At 38.7% G+C, this 20147-nt stretch overlaps 1 protein-coding gene across 7 annotated transcripts in view; it reads right to left on the minus strand.

The window, feature by feature from the left end:
• The window catches only part of sorcs2 (sortilin-related VPS10 domain containing receptor 2), a 365070-nt gene that overhangs the window by 96828 nt on the left and 248095 nt on the right, over nucleotides 1-20147 (minus strand). For all 7 annotated transcript variants that reach the window (XM_040040720.1, XM_040040719.1, XM_040040723.1 and 4 more), the window contains exon 4: nucleotides 728-892. In XM_040040720.1, the coding sequence (XP_039896654.1) occupies nucleotides 728-892 (165 nt within the window). The remainder of the gene's footprint in view (nucleotides 1-727; nucleotides 893-20147) is intronic.

Genomic DNA, 20147 nt, shown 5'->3' on the forward strand with positions numbered 1-20147 from the left:
TTATGTGTGTATCTCAGTCTAGTCGAGTGCAAGCAACTACATTCAAGGCTGCTGACTTGACAATTGACCAGATGACCTTCACTGGCCCATCCACAAGGACAGTAAGCCCCATAAGGTCATTGCTGAATGTCTAGTCATTCGCTGAGTGCTGCATAGAATGTATGGAAAATTGGAACGCTTTGAAAGGATGAGTGGGGTAGGGAGAGGTGGACAAGAAACAGGGATAACTGCAGCCATTAGATGTTTGCTGAGAAAAGTCAGTGCAAGATCTGACAGCAACGTAATAAATATACATATTTAAACTTTTACCTTAAAAATAAAATTTAAAGCAAAAGTTTTACATTCAGATTTCTATATACAAATAGATTTGTGGGTTATTTATAATTAAAAACATTGTTTTATGATATATACGTTTTTTTTTCTTCTTAGAACTTGCCAAAGGGTTTCCAACTAGAAGCCAAGTGTGACTACACTATATTGTCACTGTGTTTGGATATGGTTATTGTTTAATTCATTTCACTTTAATTCAAGAATTACAGAACAGCATTACTGTGGTATGAAAAAACAACATATGACGTTTTTTTTCTGAGTTTAGTCGTAAATCTTGAGATATAATGCGCTGCTGCACCACAAAAGATTTGGTAACGTAACACCAACGATAACTCCTTGTGCATTTATTTCAGCTACAGAATCAAAAATTTCTTTTATGTTTGTGTCTACAACCCACCCTGCCCTCCTTGCAATAGGCCAGCAGCTTGTCTTCTTCTTTGGGGTGGAAGATGAGCGTGTCAGGTGTGAAGTCGATGGACTGCCGCTGGAAGGAGGAACCTTCATCTGTGCTGATAAACAGCATTTGATCTCGTTCATTTATAGAGGAACCCACCAGAATTACCTGTAAGAGATGATAGAGAGAACAGCGAAGAAGAAAAGAAAGAAAAAGAAGAAAAAAGAAGGTCACAGGTGATACGGTCCAAAGCATCCTGCAACATATTTGGTGCTAAGTCAGCAGTCTGTTGAAAATATCCTCCTCATATCAGTACTTGTCCATGTTAATTCACCTGCATGCACTGAAAACCTGATAAATATGAATGCATTCACTGCCATGCATGCACATTCATTCAAGGCCATCCTCTGGGACAGAAAAACTTTCCATCAACCTTACAGGCGGCTTAAACCATGGCAACACTCTATTGATTATCTATTCAGACTTTTATAGCTCATAAAGTGAAAACATTAAATACAGGGGACACCAGGAACTGCCAACCCACCAATCACAATTATGTCCCAGACACTTGCAATAAGTGTCCCAATAGGGGAAATCGATAGGAACTAATGAACCAGTCATGTTCATTAACAGTGCGTGAGAGGTGGCAAGCTATCCCATGAGGGTTTTTGGTTGTTTACAGCAACTCCTTATAAAAAGTGTCCTCAGTCAGAGAAATGCAATAAAGTAACTAGCTGTATTGTTACTTAACAAATGTTTCAGCAAAGATTAATGGATGCAAACCAGAGATATAATTTTAATGAAAGGGATATTCAACATGTAATGGCTATTTTAAAAAAATAAGTATTTTGTGTGGGCAGAAACAATTGAGCAAACAAATAAATCAACTCATAGGAAATTGTCAAGGTACTGCAAATGCTTTTAATTCTTATTTTAAGACTGCATGCTTTTGTCCATGTACAAAGAAAGAAAAAAATCCCTTTTTAATGCCTATATTCCTCCTTCACTTCCAAAAGAACCTTAATATTCAACCTTGCCGAAAGCAATTTGTATTCAATGGTATATTTAATAGTGTTTTCAAAGGTTACAGTAGCTCCTTCTAGAGGGAGTTCAGTACTTTAGTATTAGAAAGGAAAAGCTTCATATTTGTATGCTTATCCTTGGGTAAATTTATTACATAAACCTGGACGCAATATGCCTCTTACACAGCATGTTTGGCTCATCAAAGCAGGGAAAGCACAGTTTTAATAATGTTCACTTCAGTGTCCCAGTAGGCCAAGAAACTTATGGGTTATCTGCCTGATCTGGATTTCTTTCAGGGCCTTGTGTTACAGAAGGCCCTTTTAGTAATTTTTGAATAACCAGTCCATCGATCTCTTTGGTCAAAAATCAGTCACACCTGCTGGAGAGCATCCACACACTTGATGCTTTGACAACTAGACCTAAACTCAGAAATCGAATGGTTCCTTTAAATCGCCAGAAAACAAAAAACAGCAGGAAGGATGGGTTTTTTTCAGCAGGAAGCCAAAAAAACACCCAAAAAGATCAAATAAAATAAAAAAGTATACTGTACAAGTTTAAAGCTCTTTAGGGCAGTGATTACACAAAATCTTGAGAGAGTACTTGAGAGATTTCTGTCTCCCTATCAAAGCAGGTAGGGCTTAACCTGGAAATTTCATGTTACATATTTGCTTCTAGAAGAGCATTGCTCATGTTCACAGAAATCTACTCCAGTAGTATTTCCTCTTTGTCCTTGCTGTCGATCTTTTCTTTTATTATCCTTTAATCCAACCTCTGTTTTGTTTTTATCTAAAGAAACACAAAGCTGGTGTAAAACCAGTGTCTATGTCCATCTTTTATACTGTCCGTTTCTAGAAAAAGAAAAAAATCATTACTACTTTTATAGCTAAACTAACACTGTGCTATTTTATTCTTTGTCCGTATTTAATATGTTCAGTGATTTGTATTATGTATGCCTAATTTCTGAACACATTTCTGGCAAATCTTCACCTGTCATTTCTTTTTATAGTCATCAGAACAGCTTCAATATCACAAAAGCCCTTACCCTAAACCTATAACTTCTTGATGCATGCTCAACTTTTCTCCCACAAAAACGCTAGGTCCAGATGAACAGAATCAACTTTTGGAGACTAAACCTATAACCATAACCTAATTGTAAACCTGACGCTAAAACTTGAGGGGACTGAGATTTTGGTCCCCTTAAGGGTTGTTGGTCCCCAGAAAAATGTCTAAACAGGTACACACGCACACACACACAACCCCTATTAGGATTCTCATCATGACTTCAATTAAGGAGTGTGTGTAGAATAACACATCTTTCTGGGTTGATACTTGAGAACTGTGTGTGAGTTGGGTGTAACTTCCGTTAGCACCACAGTCAATTAAAAGCTTGGTGTTTGTTTTGCAGGCAGAGCATGGTCAACAAGGAAGAGGAGTAGAATGATGTTGTTAGAACAGCAGGAAAGAAGACTTTATTTCTTATAATACAGTTAATTTAGAAAATGTCAGCATAGCATCTGGACCTGGTGTATTTGTTGTTTACAGCTAAAAAGCTCCACTGAAAAGCTCAAGTTCACCCTGTGGATGTAGGAAGTCAGCAAACAATTACTATCCTTAATTTCTACCAAAATGACCGCTCCCAATCTCATATTTACATGTGTTTACAAAGTCTTTTGGCTTCTATGGTATAAAGCCTGATGACAGCTGTTTTGGCACACACTTCTCACTGTGGTTTTGCCTCATGTCCCTGTGGGGCAGGTCCATCAATCGGTCAGCCCTCCTGTGCCAACATGTCATCATTTAAAGGATGTCACTCGGTTTAGCCTAGTTAAGCTAAGACAAACACTGAACATCCTCAGGACACACACGTACACAGTCCCACCTCACATATACACATCATATCAACAAATGGAGACAAATGTACAGTGAGATGACAAATGCTTGAAAAAGAAGCATAAAGGTGTACCGGCTCTTATGAATATGATTGTGTCAGTTGGTGAAGTTGCATAATCTCACCCAAAACAACCTGAAACTCGCTACTCAGAGGTACTGAGTACTATAAGCTTAGCAAAAAACAAAAAAAAGTTACAAATAAATAAACAATAAAAATCTGTACTACCACAAAGGTCATGCTCTTGATGTGTTTGCATTTGTAACTAGATTTCTGTAGTTTTAGCAACAGTGAAACACAGATCATCATGCAACGAAGCTAAACACAATTATACTTTTAGATAGTATTTTTAATTATTCGTTTTTTATGAAATGCTTTTCATTCAGTCTTTAAATTTGTTTGCTTGCTTGTTTGTTTTTGTCACAATGTCCACTACTAAGCCTATGGAAGCTTTTGACTAACCTTGATGTCATCAGATTATCTTTTTTTTTGTCATCAGAGATTTAAATGAAAACACGCTGTTTAACTGAAAGTATCTGTTTGCACAGGAGGTGTTGGCTGTTAGTAGTCAGGCTGAGGAGGGGAAATGCTGCTCAATTGCATCATGGGACTAGAAACAGAATGAGAGCGTTTTTGAAATCTAGTAGGTGACACACACAGCGCTTTGAGTGCTCAGACAGAGTAGAAAAGCGCTATATAAGAACAAGTCCATTTACCATTACCATTTACACACTGAGGACTCCAAGTTGAGATATTTCTAAGCTTAAAGTGTATTACTAAATCACTTGAGAAGTCTTTGCAGTTCCATTTGATTGTACTGGTCTTTTTGAGACCTTAAGTGAAAGGAGTTTAAAATTAAATTCAAAACCTTAGCCAAAAAAATAAACCTTTTCTATTCTATGCACTATTGTGAGTTGTGCATTTTGTGGTACTTAAACGTCTTGTAACCCCTCCATATTCATGCATTGTTCCCTTATTGGGTTTCAACCTGGGAAACTCAAAATGGGACAAAATTGCTAAAACGAATCTTAAAATTGTTTTATCTTTTATTATTCACCACAGAAACCACAGAAAATAATGTAGGAGTTTGTAAAAGATGAGTGTGCCACTGATGCACTCATCCTCATGGCGCAATAACCTGACTTACCAACAAGTGGCAGTCTTGTCAAACTGTAGGCTCGGAGGAATGCCTTCAAATCTTTACAGAGTTGAAACTGAGCTTGACTAACCAACTGACAGATATGAAGGTGAACTTTTCAGTGAGGCTTCAAAAAATGGGATCGGGGGAGGGCAGACAGACAATTCCTTTCGCACAAGTTATGATCCTCCACAATCAAAGGACTTTGATACATTCTTCCTTCATAACGATTTCCTCCGAGTAATAGCTCAAGCTTAGCAAAGCACAGTGCTCCTATTGTGCATGGCAGATAAAAGCAGACTCTAAACTTCCTGTGTCTGCTGTGGAGACTTCTGGAGTGTGACACATTAAGGGGACTTATAGGAACAAAACTCAGCTCTTTTTAATCTGCAAAACGGCTTAAACACCAGTGTGGCTTTGGGAAGAGCTTGCGTAATCTGTGCGATGTTTGATAATCTTTCGATCACAGTTGCTCAGATTATAGAGCTGATACTCTCTGATGTGTGTCAACAATGATCAGTTCCCGCTGTCAATTATAAAGCAGCACAATCTTCTTGGCAGATTAAAACAGCTTATAAAAGAGTGCTGGTGTGCAGTTGGAACATGAACAACATGAAGGTCTATGCCCAGAGAAGAATGAGAATGTGCATTTGTTTTGCATGACACATCTTTGAACAGCTGAAGGGTTTTATGGCTGCAGGCTGATATGGCTGATGAAAACCTCAAGTCTTGAGAATGGAGAAAGCTTTTGCACGATACAAGCACACCGGCACAAATGCACACCTATGCAAATGAATTGTGTACTTACTGTACATGTGCACAGAAAAATGAGAGAAGTCGATGTAGGATACCGTTTGAATTGTTATTTTGCAAATATTATTCTATATTTAGTGTTTTTTTCTTGTTTCTTCCACAGGTTAGGTACACAGTTGTGAAAGTAATAAATCAATGAAGGACTCCACGCCATGTTCAAGGTAATTATCTCAAAAATAGCTTTCAGTAGCCTTGTTATCCTTATATTCAGCCTGCTATCTATAATTCACAATACATTTTTGTTTCTCGTAACTTTGTTATGAACTCGTAGGAAAGATTCAATGGCCTGCCATGTAGCCATGTTTTGGAAAACTGTAAGTGAACCTTCCCAGATTTCAGCAATGAGTGACAGACAGATATAAAAGAAGATAAACCTAATTAGTTAGGACCTAGTCGTATACATTAGAATGTTTCTTTGTTATTAACATCTGGGTCAACACACATAAACATACCCATACACAGGCATACTAGTGCAGTTCCTGGTACAGTTCCTTTCCACTCAATTACATATATAAATTGCTTGAGTTCTAGCTTCCACTGGGAGAGAGGGCCCCATGTGACCACAGCTTACTGAGCCATGGTCTGTTAGGAAGAACTGGGAGGGGAACGCAGCATGGGAGGCAAGAGGATATCACCAGACAGCATAACAAGTTTCAGAAGATGCTCAGTTAGTCCTTCCCTTTAGTCTTGTGGTGGTTATTAAACTAAACAAGGATGGATGGAAGTTTTGATCAGACAACCACCTTTTATTTATGACATGAGTCTCCCTCGTGCCCTACCTAAAGTACTGCACATCTCTGTTGTACCATCTTAGTTTAAGATTTGTTTGCAGTGTATTTCAGGATTGTTTCATATCACCAATGAAACAAATCCTCTTCAGGTAGTTCTTGTCATATCAAAATATAGTCATGCTATTTGGACAGAGTGTGAAATCAAGGTCATCTTGCTGAAGTGGTTTGCATAAGGACCAAACAGCCATTTCATTTGAATGAATTAGCAGGGCATATAGTGCCTGAATACCTATAATAATGTTCTTTTTGTGGAGGATTAGGACAAAGAACATGAGAGGCTCATTTTAAAGCCTAGAGTAGTTTGAAAGTTTGAGAGTATTGTATGTCTGTTTGATCATTTCGAACATTTTTAACTTTCTAGAAGACTGAAAAAGCAATGTTACCTTAAAAAACTGTTTTTGACTCCAATCTCAGTAACTCAGCAACAAGCTATGAAATGACCTTGAGTTGAGACTGTTTTGCCCGAGGTCAAGATTGTAGCTTCAAACTCCACTTCTGTCTAAACCCAATAACAACTATGACATTTCTTGTTGAGTTAGAGGAGCAAAAACGATTTTTATGATACTATTTGGTCTTATATTCACTTTTATAATATCTTCCACTGTGGTAATTCCACTAGTTTCAAGTGTGGTTTCAACTTTGTCAATATTTTCAATCAATCCTCAAACAGGTTCATCCATAATGTTGAATGGATATTGTATCACTTCAATATTCATTCCCAGTACAATCAGTTTCAAATTTAAAGACTTAGCAAAAGCCTCTTGCTCAGAAGCCAGTCCTGACTCTTTCCAGCATTTTTGTCACTGCACTTCTCTAAGGTGAGGTGAGAAGTGGTTAGAATGGGGAATCAGAAAGCCAAACATGAACAACACATTGTCAGAGGTGTCAGAGATAGAGGTGTGAGAGGTCTGGCAGTGTGTTTTTTTGGCCAGCTTTGCGACAGTGTGACAGTCCGACAGTCCATTAGCTTCCTCCCAGGCAGCTCCATTTGTGTTACAATGGAGGTGACCAGTTTCAGCAAAGTCCTACATCTTGGCTTGAGTTTAGATGAAAACACACACACACACACACACACACACACACACACACACACACACACACACACACACACACTGAGGGTGTGGAAAATCACCAGTCTGAGAGGACCAGTAGTTGAAGAGCATGAAGTTCAAATGCATATTCTTTATACCAAACTTTACAACCTAATGCACTGAAAAAATAATATTGAGAGGCTGGCAGGGGCTGTAAATGTGACAGGAAACACACCCAAGTTTTTTTTTTAATACAATGACAAATAATGTGATTAAAGTAATGCATTAGTAAGTAATGCATTACTTTAATCACAATACATTTTTTAGTAACGCAGTAATGTAACGTGTTTTTGCTGAACACTAGCCCTATCTTCAGTCCTTTTCAGTTCATGTGCTGGAGGGAGGACAGTGGTGCAACAGTCTACATCTTTTAAGTGGAGTGGAGATGAACATTACTTTTATTTTTATTGTGCAAAAACATCTGTACAGTCTCAAGCTAATGCAAAGCTATCCAAGAACCCAGAATGATGTTAAAGTTAAGTGTATGCTAACACTAGCCAAGCAGCTTGGCCTACTCTTCAGCAGCTAACAAAGATAGTAATGAGTAGTCATGCTGGGAACATTGTAGCCTCCATTTCTCTCTGTACATGATTCAAGAGCAGAATAACTGTGGCGATCACTTTGAAGTCTCCTTGGGCTTTTTCAGCTGTGTTGTGTTGGTGGTTTTGTATGTCTGTCCTCTGTCCAATGCAGGGATGTGCATTGGTGTGTGGAACAAGTAAAGTGTACTATAGTAATTTCTTTCCAGTGATGACCTGAACACTGGTGATAATTAGTAAAAGAGTCATCAGATTTATATTAATTGATTTTCTCATCATGTAAATGTACTTAAAGTCTACTGTCTCATGCTACAGTTTGTAATGCTAGTCCTTGTGAGTTCAGCATACAGACACTTGAACCTGTTGCGGCAGGTTCCAGTTAGGGTGCTGACCCACCAACTCACAGTATTGGTGGGCCAGACAAGAACAAGGACTACCGTCTGAAGCTGCTGTCCAACACTGTGGATTCCCAGTCTGTCAGATTCATGATGCAGGTCAATACTGATTTTACTCCTTATGGGGAGTTGATTTATGATTTTATGATTTTTACTTATGGGGTGGCTGTGGCTAAGGTGGTAGAGCAGATCAGCTACCGACTGGAAGGTTGGTGGTTCGATCCTTGGCTTCCCCAGTCTGCATGCCAAGTACTCTTGGGCAAGATACTAACCCCAAGTTGCTCTCCGATGCATCCACTGGAGTGTGAATGTGTGTGAATGCTTAGATTGCACTTAAGTACAGTTCCTTCTGTACATTGTATGAGTGGGTGTGAATGAGGCATGTTGTACACAGCACTTTGAATGCTCCGGGAGAGTAGAAAAGCGTTATATAAGAACCAGTTCTTTTCCATTTAACCCACATTTGCTCATAATTTATGTATATTTCTCTCTATTCATTCATTGATGCAGACATGCATTAATATATAAAAATATTTTTAAAAAAAAGAAGTTTTAGAGACAAGCTTACTGTCATATATACCATAATTCATGGATTTTAACACAGTTAAAACTATGTTTCTATTTGATTTGATCAATGTGTACTTTATCAGTGTGCCCACCTAAGAAAACATTTGATCCACTCACTGCTGGCCTAAATAACCACTGTTTATACTTTTTAATACTGTCTATTTAATTATGTGCAAACTGTGTGAAATGCGCACCAATAGTTTAAACTGACATGACGTGAGATGTAATTTTCATGCAGAACCAGGTGTAATCCTACCTCTAACCCTTTTAAAAAGATTGTTTGAAATGGCTGTCAAAGATACATTTTTTTAATTGCTCAGCTTTGCTTGCTTGTTGTCATGTCATTAAATAATATTTCACAATTAAAATGAAAAAGAAAGTGGCAATTCCAGTAAGTGTGTGGTAACTCTGAGATTGACACGGGTAGATACAGTGCAGAATGATGTGGGTTTGTTTTGTGTGGGGCCTGTCCCAGATTCAGCCCTGTAGCTTCTCCCTCCATTTGAAGCCTCCCAGAGCACAGAGATTGGGACTGACATAGGCCTTGATATACTCTTCTCCCTTTTTGTGTCATTTTTTTTTCTTTTTTCTGTTCTACAGCAGCTTTAGCTAGCAGGGCTGGACTGGGACAAAAAACTTTGACTAGAGACCGGCCCACCAGGTATTATAGGAAAAATCATAAAGCCTTTGAATGAAAACAAACACTGTTGTGACAGTGATGTACACTGTTTTGATGGTATATGTATGATTTCTATACGTTGTACATCAGATAAAAACTTTGGTTGTAAGATTCAGATAATTATTTAATAAAAGCTAAATATTTTAAATGAGAATAAGAAAGAAAAGTATGTCTTTGTGCCCCCCTCTCCCTGTTAATGCCCCACCCGCCCCCCTGGCAAAGCTTTGCTAGACACGCCCCTGCACAGTTGCCAGCTGTCAGCTACTTAGAAAAGGATCCTGGTGTTATTTGTCTCTCAGAAACAGTTCATAACTTCCCTTCAACTCATTCATGCCACCTAAAAGGTAAACCTGTTTCTCCATCACCTGTTCAGCTCTTATGATTCAGTAACGACATCTCCTGCTTTCATCTTCATGTTTCCCTCTCACCAGATAACCAAACCGACATCATGACCAGCAGCTTTACAGCTGTGGCTCCAGCAAACATCAGCTGATACTAGAAATTAATATTAAATAAATTCTAACAACAGCTGCTCAAGCTTAAACAGCTGTTGTTTAGCACGACAACCGCTGGTTTCCTCTTTCTGGCACATAGTGGGCGATAAACAAACACGAGAGAAAAGCCGATCAGCTGATCATTGATCAGTTTCACGATTGAATGAGAGAAGAAGAGACAGCTGACAGCGTAAAGACAGAGAAAAACTCCAGCTTTGTGTCTTTTTCCATTCTAGCTGAAGTCCGGGACAAACTGTGTTCCTTTTCACCTCAATACGAAACGCGTAATATTTTCTCTGAATACGGGACGATTCCGTTTTTTAGGGGACGGTTGGCAACTCTACTAACTAACCTTATCAATAAAATAAAGTTCACTATCAGTAACATAGCACCCACCCAGCTGTAGAAACTCCGTCATGCTAGCTAGCACGCAGTACGAGTTATTGTAACTGATGGCAAAAAGTCAGCACAACGAAAATAAACTCCAACTAAACTTGGTTTATATCTGACCCAGATAGACTGCAGGTCATAACTTCTTACCTGAAGTTCAGCTCACCTGACACTCGGACTGGCGGCTGCCTCGGGTCTCTGCTCCTCCTGCCTCACCTTTCCCTCATCCACCTGGCCTCTTGTGGCAGCTCCGCCATAGCCACCAAACAACTGAGTTATTTTTACACATCTGCCAGCATCAGGCCAATCCACCACCTTTCATTGTTTATACTGTTATAAAAATAAATAAATAAATAAAAAAAAAAAAATCATCGGCCCATAAAAACGAAAAATCACCTTGCCCGGTATGCCCGATGGCCAGTCCAGCTATGTTTGCTAGTATGAATATGTCTGAAAATTTACCTACAAATTAGATGCATAATAGGTGTGAATCATTAGTTTGGCTATATTAAAAAACATCGTTTTCCAAAACAATAGGCAAAGACTCAGTATTCTGCCTCCTACTCCCTCATAGCCACCATTGTCTCAGAATGCAGGATCTATATTTGCCTTTGTCTTTGTACAGCTCTGAAGTGAACACATATTATCTAAAAAACATTTAAATAGGCTGACTCCAGCAACTGAATCTTAAAGCAAGAGAGAAGCTTCAGTGTTGGGCATGGAAACAGTAGTTTCACATCCTTCAAATCCCCACTCAAGACCAATATAATATCATTCAAGGTTTTGTAGACAACATACAAGACATTTTCATTTGGTCAAATTATAGGTAGACTGTGTAAAATCTCATCAACAGATGTCAGGAGATTGCAGATTCCAGTCATATGAATTTTGTTTTCTTAGTTCTCCCAATTGAAGACATAATCCTAGCAGCACTGGCTGCTGTACTACAAACAACTCTGGCGACCTTCATCTGTAATGAGTGTAGGATGTCAGCCTGTTGTTTACCTCAGCTGGTGTCCATGTGTATTTACTCTGGAGTGAGCTGTACAACTTAATGAAAGCAGTCTGATATGAGCTGATGAGTCAGCGAAGCTCACTTCTGTCCGATGGCGGCGATACTGAGGGGAGTTGTTGAGGATATATATTATATAACCTGCCTGGATACATTTATTCCTTCAATTTGCAAAAAGTCCCCCTTCATAAAGGATTTCAAACATGACTAATTGCTTTATAATGGTTTACTCATTCTTTATCGATCAGTTATCAAAGAACAAGTTCTGCATTGGCAGATTGAGGTAAATCCCTGACATTTATCATTTTCCTTCAGAAACTCACTTCAGACTACATCAGAGTGAAAAAAAGAAGCCTAACTTAAAAAGGCATTCATTGTTAGAAATTTTAACTGATTTGAAAACACCATTGTCTCAGCGCCATTACATTTCTCTTCTTTTTATATTTTCTCTGACTGCATGATGCTCTTTTTACCTCAGCTGTTTCCTGTCTTTCTATGTCATTTTCCTCCTCACTTTTGGATTCGTGTACCTTTAGTGTTCTCCCAGTATCGCCTTCTTCTCCCTGACTCACTGTTGATGATAGACAGCAGGTCTAAGCTCTCCATTAGAAGTTGGAGACAATGATCAAACCTCGGGAAAGCTCTCTCTCCTTTTTTAATTACATTCCTCTGTCAAGTAAAAAGAAGAAAAGAGAGCGAGAGGGAGGAGAGGAACCTCTGAGCAATTATTCTAGACTTAATTACATAAAGTGAAAAAACTCCTTCCTGCCTGAAGGTGAGAGAGAGAGAGGTCTTCACTGTATTCCACACCTGAAAGACTTCTGTTACTGATGACTGCCATTCAGATGCCAACCACCTACACACGCATAGAGTCCTGTCAAAAGTATTTTCCTGATTTCTTTATTTTTTGCATTTTTGTTACACTTTAAAGATTTCATATCATCAAACAAATTGTAATATTAGAAGCTATTTTACAAGAATTGGCCTAATGTGATTTAGCACAAAATGTAATAACTACTTGTTCCACATTACTTTTTCACATAGGGCCAGGTAGGTCTGGATATCTTTTTTTTTTTATTAATAACAAATGAATAATAAATGATATCATTATTTAAAAACTGCATTTTGTATTGACTAATTTTTGTCTAATGATAACATTTGTTCGATAATCTGAAAGACGTGTGACAACTACTCAAGAAAATACTAAAATATCAGGAGAGGGGCAAAATACTTTTTCATAGCACTAAATGTATTCATCTCCATGACAACTCTAGTCTGACACAGGGAAATAATATTATATTGCCACAGGAATAAATAGAAGACAATGACCTCAAAATGAGAAAATATTTATAGGCAGGAGATATATGTGATTGTCAGTATATGGAAACATCCAACCTCAAATATGTAAAAAATATAACTGATCATTAAAACTGATTCAAATGGCCAAAGTTAATTGAACTAAGTTTACATTTAATATGATAAAATGCTAAACAAGTCTATGTTTTGTTAGGTTGAAGTATTATTGTATTATTGTACAACAATACAATTGTAGTATTGTATTATTAAAGTCCAATTAAGCACTTTAATTATGACTGAGTGTGTTCTCATAGATGGTCACACAAAATAAGTGAACTGAATGCTGGTTGCTTGTGTAAACTGATACATAGAAGGGCTGCAACATCTGAATCTCACCAAAAGAACTTAGAGTTATGTTTCTTTTTCAAACAGAAGTAACTGAAAAACATTTTCAGTGATAATTATAGACAGGTGCAGTAGTGTGGTTTTCTGCAGCTGCCTTGGTTTCCTCTCACTTCTAAAGGTTATTTGGCGATTCTAAATTGGCCATGAGGGTGGGCGTGAGATGGATAATATAAAGCAGAAGATGAATCAAGTGAATGGTCATTGGTATTTTTGGCCATACAAGCAAAATAAAATAAAGTAAATAAAGGTGAAAGATTAAGGGAAAGCTAACCTATTAAAATAAGTTTTCAGCAGATGTTTAAAACTGTTTAAAATAACAGAATCACCTGATTGATTGAGGAAGGCTGTTCCACAGTTTGGGTGCTACAGCCTCACAAGAACGATCACCTCTGGTTTTAAAAATCAGAGCGACAGTCAGTTAGGAGACCCTGGTTAGAAAATCAGAAACAGGCTGCATGAATAAGGTCTCAGAAGCTCTGCTATATAAGCAGGGAACTGTCCATGTAGAGCCTTATATGTCAATAATAATAGAATTTTATAGAATAAAAAAGTAAAATAATAAAGTGTATTCTGAATTTCAATGGAATGAAACATGTCAGCACACTCTCAACTGTAACGGGGTAAAAAGGTCACCCGCAACCTCTCTTCCAGCTTATTCTTCCTTACAACCATCAAGAATTGGAGGCGGTGCTGAGCCTTTTCCACCACAGATGTTGTATTAGCTAACCAACGACCCTCAGAGATATGACTCCATCATAAGTTGATGTGGAGAGGGGTTGGGCTAACTCTGTGCCTCCATGATGACGTTTTGGTTTGTTTGGTATTGAGAGTAAGGTTTTTACACAATGCTGCCAGCCACTGCCCCTCATTCCTATAAATACTCCAGTTATGAGCCCCAATAAATTGGTGCCATTCACAAATTTAATTTTTGCATTGAATTAATGAATGGCAGCATGGTGGCACGGTGGTTAGCACTGTTGCTGCACAGCATGCTCTGCCCATGTTTCCATGGGTTCTTTCTGGGTACTCCGGCTTCCTCGTACAGTCTAAAGACTTGCAGTTAGTGGGGATAGGTTAATTAATCAATCCAAATTGCCCACAGGTGTGAATGCGGGACTGAATGTGAGTGCGAATGGTCGTCTGTCTCTGTGTGTTAGCCCTGCGACAGACTGGAGACCTGTCCAGGGTGTACATAAGAAGTGAACTTATAATAATTTCTGAGCCACTGCTTTGTTAGAAACTATTACACAGAGCGGCCAAAGCACTTGGCAAAGCAGACCTGGCTAAAACGATCCTTTTCGCATGCGGAATAAATCATTTCCATATGGTTTAATTAAATCCTTGAGTACATCGAATAAAATGTCAGATTTAGCTGTTTCTCTGCTCAAAATACAATATCATATGAATACATACTGCACGCAGAAATACAATATACATGTTTTAAACTTTGAAAACATTCGGAGCAGATTATAACTATTACATTACTGTTTGCTGCTTTTCAACCATCAAGCCATTCAACAGTTTTGATTGTTTCCATATAAGAAAACTGGACTCTTTGGCACCGCTATAGATAGAAAATGATCAACTCAGTCATTTAACCATTTTCTTGCTTCCTATTTCTAGTATTGTGGACTGTTTGCTAGAATTTCTGTTTAAAACCACACTGATAAAAACAGTTTTTCTATGATCAATTAATACAATCTAAAAAAACTGCTGTAATCTGCTCAAGGTTCAGACTAGAGCCTGTCCCAGGACACTTTCGGCAAAAGGTGGCATGAAAAGCTTCTATGTCTATCACACAAATGCATAAACAGACAAACACTTTCACACTCTGCCTCAGCCAGGCATTAAATTCAACCTTCTGGCTGTCAGGTGACTTTGCAAAACCACTGAGCCACTCTGAGCAAATTCCCTCCTGTTTAATTCCAGCGATGCTGAAAACAAACCCCACAACCTCATCATCAAAAGTAATGCAGCCACAAGAAATAATTCTGCTCTCTATTTTTCATTACTTCAATCATTTGCGAACACAGCAAGAGCTGTGACAAGATTGAAAGAGGGCATCTCATTTCCAGTTTCAGTTGGTTTGTCTTGAAAAGTTAGTTTTGAAAACAGTTTTCTGTAGTAAATTTTGTAGGATGTGTTAATGTAAGTCCTGGAGACTCAAGACTTTAGCTGAGAGACAACTTAAAGCCGGACATCTCCACCAGGTTAAACTGTGAAATTGCTCCCTTTATTTACTAATATTAAAATGATAACGTGAAAACATTGCCTTATGAACTTAAAATGCATCTACTTTGCATTTTCTCTAAAGAAAAATTGTCATATATATATATTTCAACAGCATGTTATTGATGTTTGCTTCCAGGCAGCAGTGTTAAATTTTCCAACTTGCTTTTGAAATAAGCTACTGTCATTGATCACACACTACCTAATTTGAAGTGTGCATCTACTGAAACAAGGTGCCAGCAGCAGCATTATAGTACAATAGTTGTGACACAGCATTCTATTCAATGACACAACATAAGTCAAATATAAGCACAAAAGTAGACTAACTAGTCTTGATGCATTCTCAATCATCCAGGAAAGTAAATCTCCAAAAAGTTGATTCTGTTCATCTGGACGTAGCGTTTTGTGGGAGAAACGTTTCGTCACTCATCCAAGTGACTTCTTCAGTCTCAGCTGACTGCAGGTTTCCCCAAATCTTATAAACAGTAAATTTGCACAATGACAGAGTAACATAGTCTACGCTGTTAAGTGCCCGGAGTTTTGCCAGGATTTATACATCGGGGAAACCAAACAACCTCTGGCAAAGCGGATGGCACAACACAGAAGAGCCACCTCGTCGGGCCAGGACTCTGCAGTCTATTTCCACCTACAGGCCAGTGGACACTCTTTCAATGATGAGGATGTACACATCCTGGACAGGGAGGAACGCTGGTTTGAGCGCGGAGTCAAGGAGACCATTTACGCGAAAAGGGAAAGACCATCTCTGAATCGAGGAGGGGGCCTAAGAGTACATCTTTCGCCATCTTACAATGCTGTGATTGCAGCCATTCCCCAACTCTCTGTGAATGGTACTCATGGCCATTGATCAGTCGTCTTTGATCAGTGGGTATTGGTCAGTGGTTGTTGATCAATGGTCATGAGAATTTGCATAATTATGAATAAGGAACTGACCTCCCAGCCCAGGGCTGGTTTCAGTCATTATGCAAATTTACTGTTTATAAGATTTGGGGAAACCTGCAGTCAGCTGAGACTGAAGAAGTCACTTGGATGAGTGACAAAACGTTTCTCCCACAAAACGCTACGACCAGATGAACAGAATCAACTTTTGGAGATAGACTAACTAGTGTTTTCCCTGAAGATTTTAAGTAAAAAATAGTTGTTATTATTATTGTTAAAGGGTTAAGCAGTCATTTTGTAAAGTACAAAAAATAATAAAATAGTCCAAAAAAATGTATTTCAACTTTCTGCTAAAGCAACAGTTCTAAAAAAAAATCCTCCACCCTTCATGATTGTCAACTTATAGTAAATAGTTGAAGCAATAGACTGTTGGAGTAGTCACAGCAGAGATGTAATCTGGTCCAGTTCATCTTGTTAAAATGTAAAAGCCCAGACCTCCTTCTCCCCATCCACCTCCTCCAGCTTGTCCAAGGGAACAGGGCACAGCACAAAAAAGGGACACGGACACATCTTCCCTCAGGCCCACCACTCGCAGGAGGTGTGCATTGTAAGCCGGACGGCGGCTCTGGCGGACCAATCCCCCGGCTACCAAGACTGTATTTTATTTTACTTTAATTTATTTTGGTTAAGTAATGGTTAGGTAATACTCTCTGCTTGCCTTTTCATAAAACTAACCACTTGCCACTGCACTAAACATGAAACAAAGGAACACGAATAATAAGATAATCATAAATAAATACAAAAAATAAAAATACAATTCCTAAAATATATAAACTATGGAGAAAAAACATTTAAAAATCAAATTTAAATATATTACATAAGAACATAATGAATCCAAGGGATCATGACAATAACAGTGTGAACTAAGTCATTATTGCAAAGAGGGGTTAAGGATTATATTGCTGCTGAGGGACACATGAAAAACAAGAAATGCCCCAGGTGCATTAAATGCAAACACTGGAGTGATAACAGAGAGCTGTATGAAGGGGGGGAAAAAGGTTACCAAGTCAGTTTTGGGTATTGACATTAAAAGTGGCCAGTTTGTCAGCTGCTGCACCACTGAGGTCAACTGGCTAACCATCACCGCCTGGAACTGCCACAAACACTTAGGATTATGTCCAGAACAGAGGGTTAGAGACACTCACCGAGAAAACAACAGAAAGGGTTGCCTTGACCTTGCAACCTTGTGGTGGCAGCAGTAGAAAATACTACAGAGCAGCACAACTTTGGAAAGTGACTATCAGGTAGTAATATGAAGATTAAGAAAAACTTGTTATAAAGACCATAGAGAAGAGATGTAACTACCTGAGACTTGATTCTCGATTCATTGTATTCTTGAATGCTGACGTTAGTGAGCTGGAATCCACACGTGGTTAAGTTATGCAAGCTCTACAGAATATTTATGCCTTTTTGGTGAGGGTGCAAAGGCCAAGCATGTACACGTTGCAATCAATAAATTTCTTTCAATCTTCTTTAAATTCAGCATGTAGATATTCCTGTTCTGTGGTCATTGCTGTAATAAATTATTTGCATCTTTTATAATTTAGCACATTGTCAGTAGATCACCCACAGACATTTTCACTCCAATTGGCGCATGTTTGCAATTGCGACAACACGCTTATTAGCCACACTTGGTAAATCTCTAGCTATAAACCCTAGCAGGGCTCAGGAGAACTAAAGTTTAATGATCACTCTCTGTGGGCAGATCACTTCTTTTTATAATCAAGTGAACTTTGATGCCGACCTCAAGATTAATTTACTAATTAGCTTGATTGATGCTAGAGAAGCAGAAAAGATTCAGTTACAAAGATGAAGGGAGATGAATGGAAGCCGAAAGACCGAGAGACAGCCGATAGGTTACAGCAGACGGACCTCTGCACCGCCCTGACCGACACAATTAAAAACATTATGCTGCCAAGACCCTCTCACGCGGCACACACACTAGTCTGCCAGACCTGCCCTGACAGCTTCGCCTGGCAAAATTCAATTACCACTTATCACCAGTGACAGGGGGCATCACTCTGACTGGCATACATATATTCCTGGTGCTGGACACACAAGAGAAGTGTAGCTTGGTGAAAGCAGGCTCAGTAAATCACAACATGGCAATCTACAGCACAGTGTGGAATAACAGTCAACACAGTGGTAAATGAAGTAACACAACAATGACTTCTGAATATTCTGAATATCATTTTAGTACACGTTTGCCAAGGCCTAAATAACTTTCCTCGGAACTGGATGACAGTTATGTTCAGGTTTAGACGTGTATAAGGTGTGGCCCTTTTGAACACTCTTGAATGCATGGTTAGTTAAAAACCTGGGAGACTGTTACAGAAGCCAAGTTATTACAGCCATTCATAAACACCTACCAACAAGGACTCAAGGTAAGGCAAGGCAAGGCAAGGCAAGGCAAGGCAAGTTTATTTGTATAGCACAATTCAACAACAAGGTGATTCAAAGTGCTTTACAGAGACATTAGAAACAAAAACAAATAAAAAGCATGATTTAAAATTGATTAAAACAAGCAAACAAACAAACTAATTAACAAACAAACAAAACAGTATATAAAATCAAAACAGATAAAATCAGAACAATAGGTAAAATCAGTAGTTAAATGTAAGTTTTGAAATTTAAGCTTAAAAGTGTGGATTTGGTGCTTTATTCAAATGCAGCTGAGAATAGGTGAGTCTTCAACCTGGATTTAAATAAACTGAGTGTTTAAGCTGATCTGAGGCTTTCTGGGAGTTTGTTCCAGATATAAGGAGCATAAAAGCTGAATGCAGCTTCTCCGTGTCTGGTTCTGACTCTGGGAACTGATAAAAGACCAGATCCAGATGACCTGAGGGATCTGGAAGGTTCATACTGGGTCAGGAGGTCTATGTGTACGCCAGTGCTTCCTAAACATAGACTTTATCTTTGTGGGCTTCCCACATATATTTGCAGCCATATAGTATAATTTTCTATTTATTGTTCTTTTCCCCCCTCACCTCAGTAATGGACACTTTACTTTCAGTTGCTGCTAACCGGCTGGATCTGTCCTTTCTTGTGCTTTCCAACATAAAGGCTGATCAGGTCACTGTTGTGCTAATCTCCAATGCCTCTCATCACACAGACTCCAACTGCACCATTGTGGATGGTGACAGAAGTCCACTGAAGATCCAGCTCTCATGGCACATAATATATTGATGCCTACTTATAGGTGTCTTTTGGTGGTGATATCGACTGGTGAGCGGGTTTGATTTTAGAGACTTAAAAAGTCTGGCTTGGGAGGTTGAAAAGGTGATGATGGGTTGTTGTTGTGTTTCATTTGCTGCAGAAGTCAGATGGTGAAGCTGGGAGTGACATCACTCAGAGATCATCACTGCTACGTTGGGCAGAAAAGACCTTCGGGATCTCAAGGGAATAAAAAAAGTAGAGTTTAAAGTATAGTAATAGTATTTCTTAATAATACAACTCAAGACGTTTTCAGTGTGGTGTCATTAAATCTGGTTCAATTTGTCCTGTTGAAGACTGAAAGACGCTGCATTTATTTTTGCTTTCTTTCCTATTTTTTTCTTTGTGTGTGTGTGTGTGTGTGTGTAGGGGGTGGGGGGTAGTTTCTGCTTGTATTTCTGTAAAAGTCACCACACACCAGTGGGCACTCCTCCACAGAAAGAGCCCTTGGTAAACCACTAAATATGCAAATATTCCCTGCTGAGGAGGCTGGTATCGTGAAT

This window comes from Simochromis diagramma, unplaced genomic scaffold, assembly GCF_900408965.1.
Source record: "Simochromis diagramma unplaced genomic scaffold, fSimDia1.1 OVJJ01000317.1, whole genome shotgun sequence".
NCBI lineage: Eukaryota > Metazoa > Chordata > Actinopteri > Cichliformes > Cichlidae > Simochromis > Simochromis diagramma.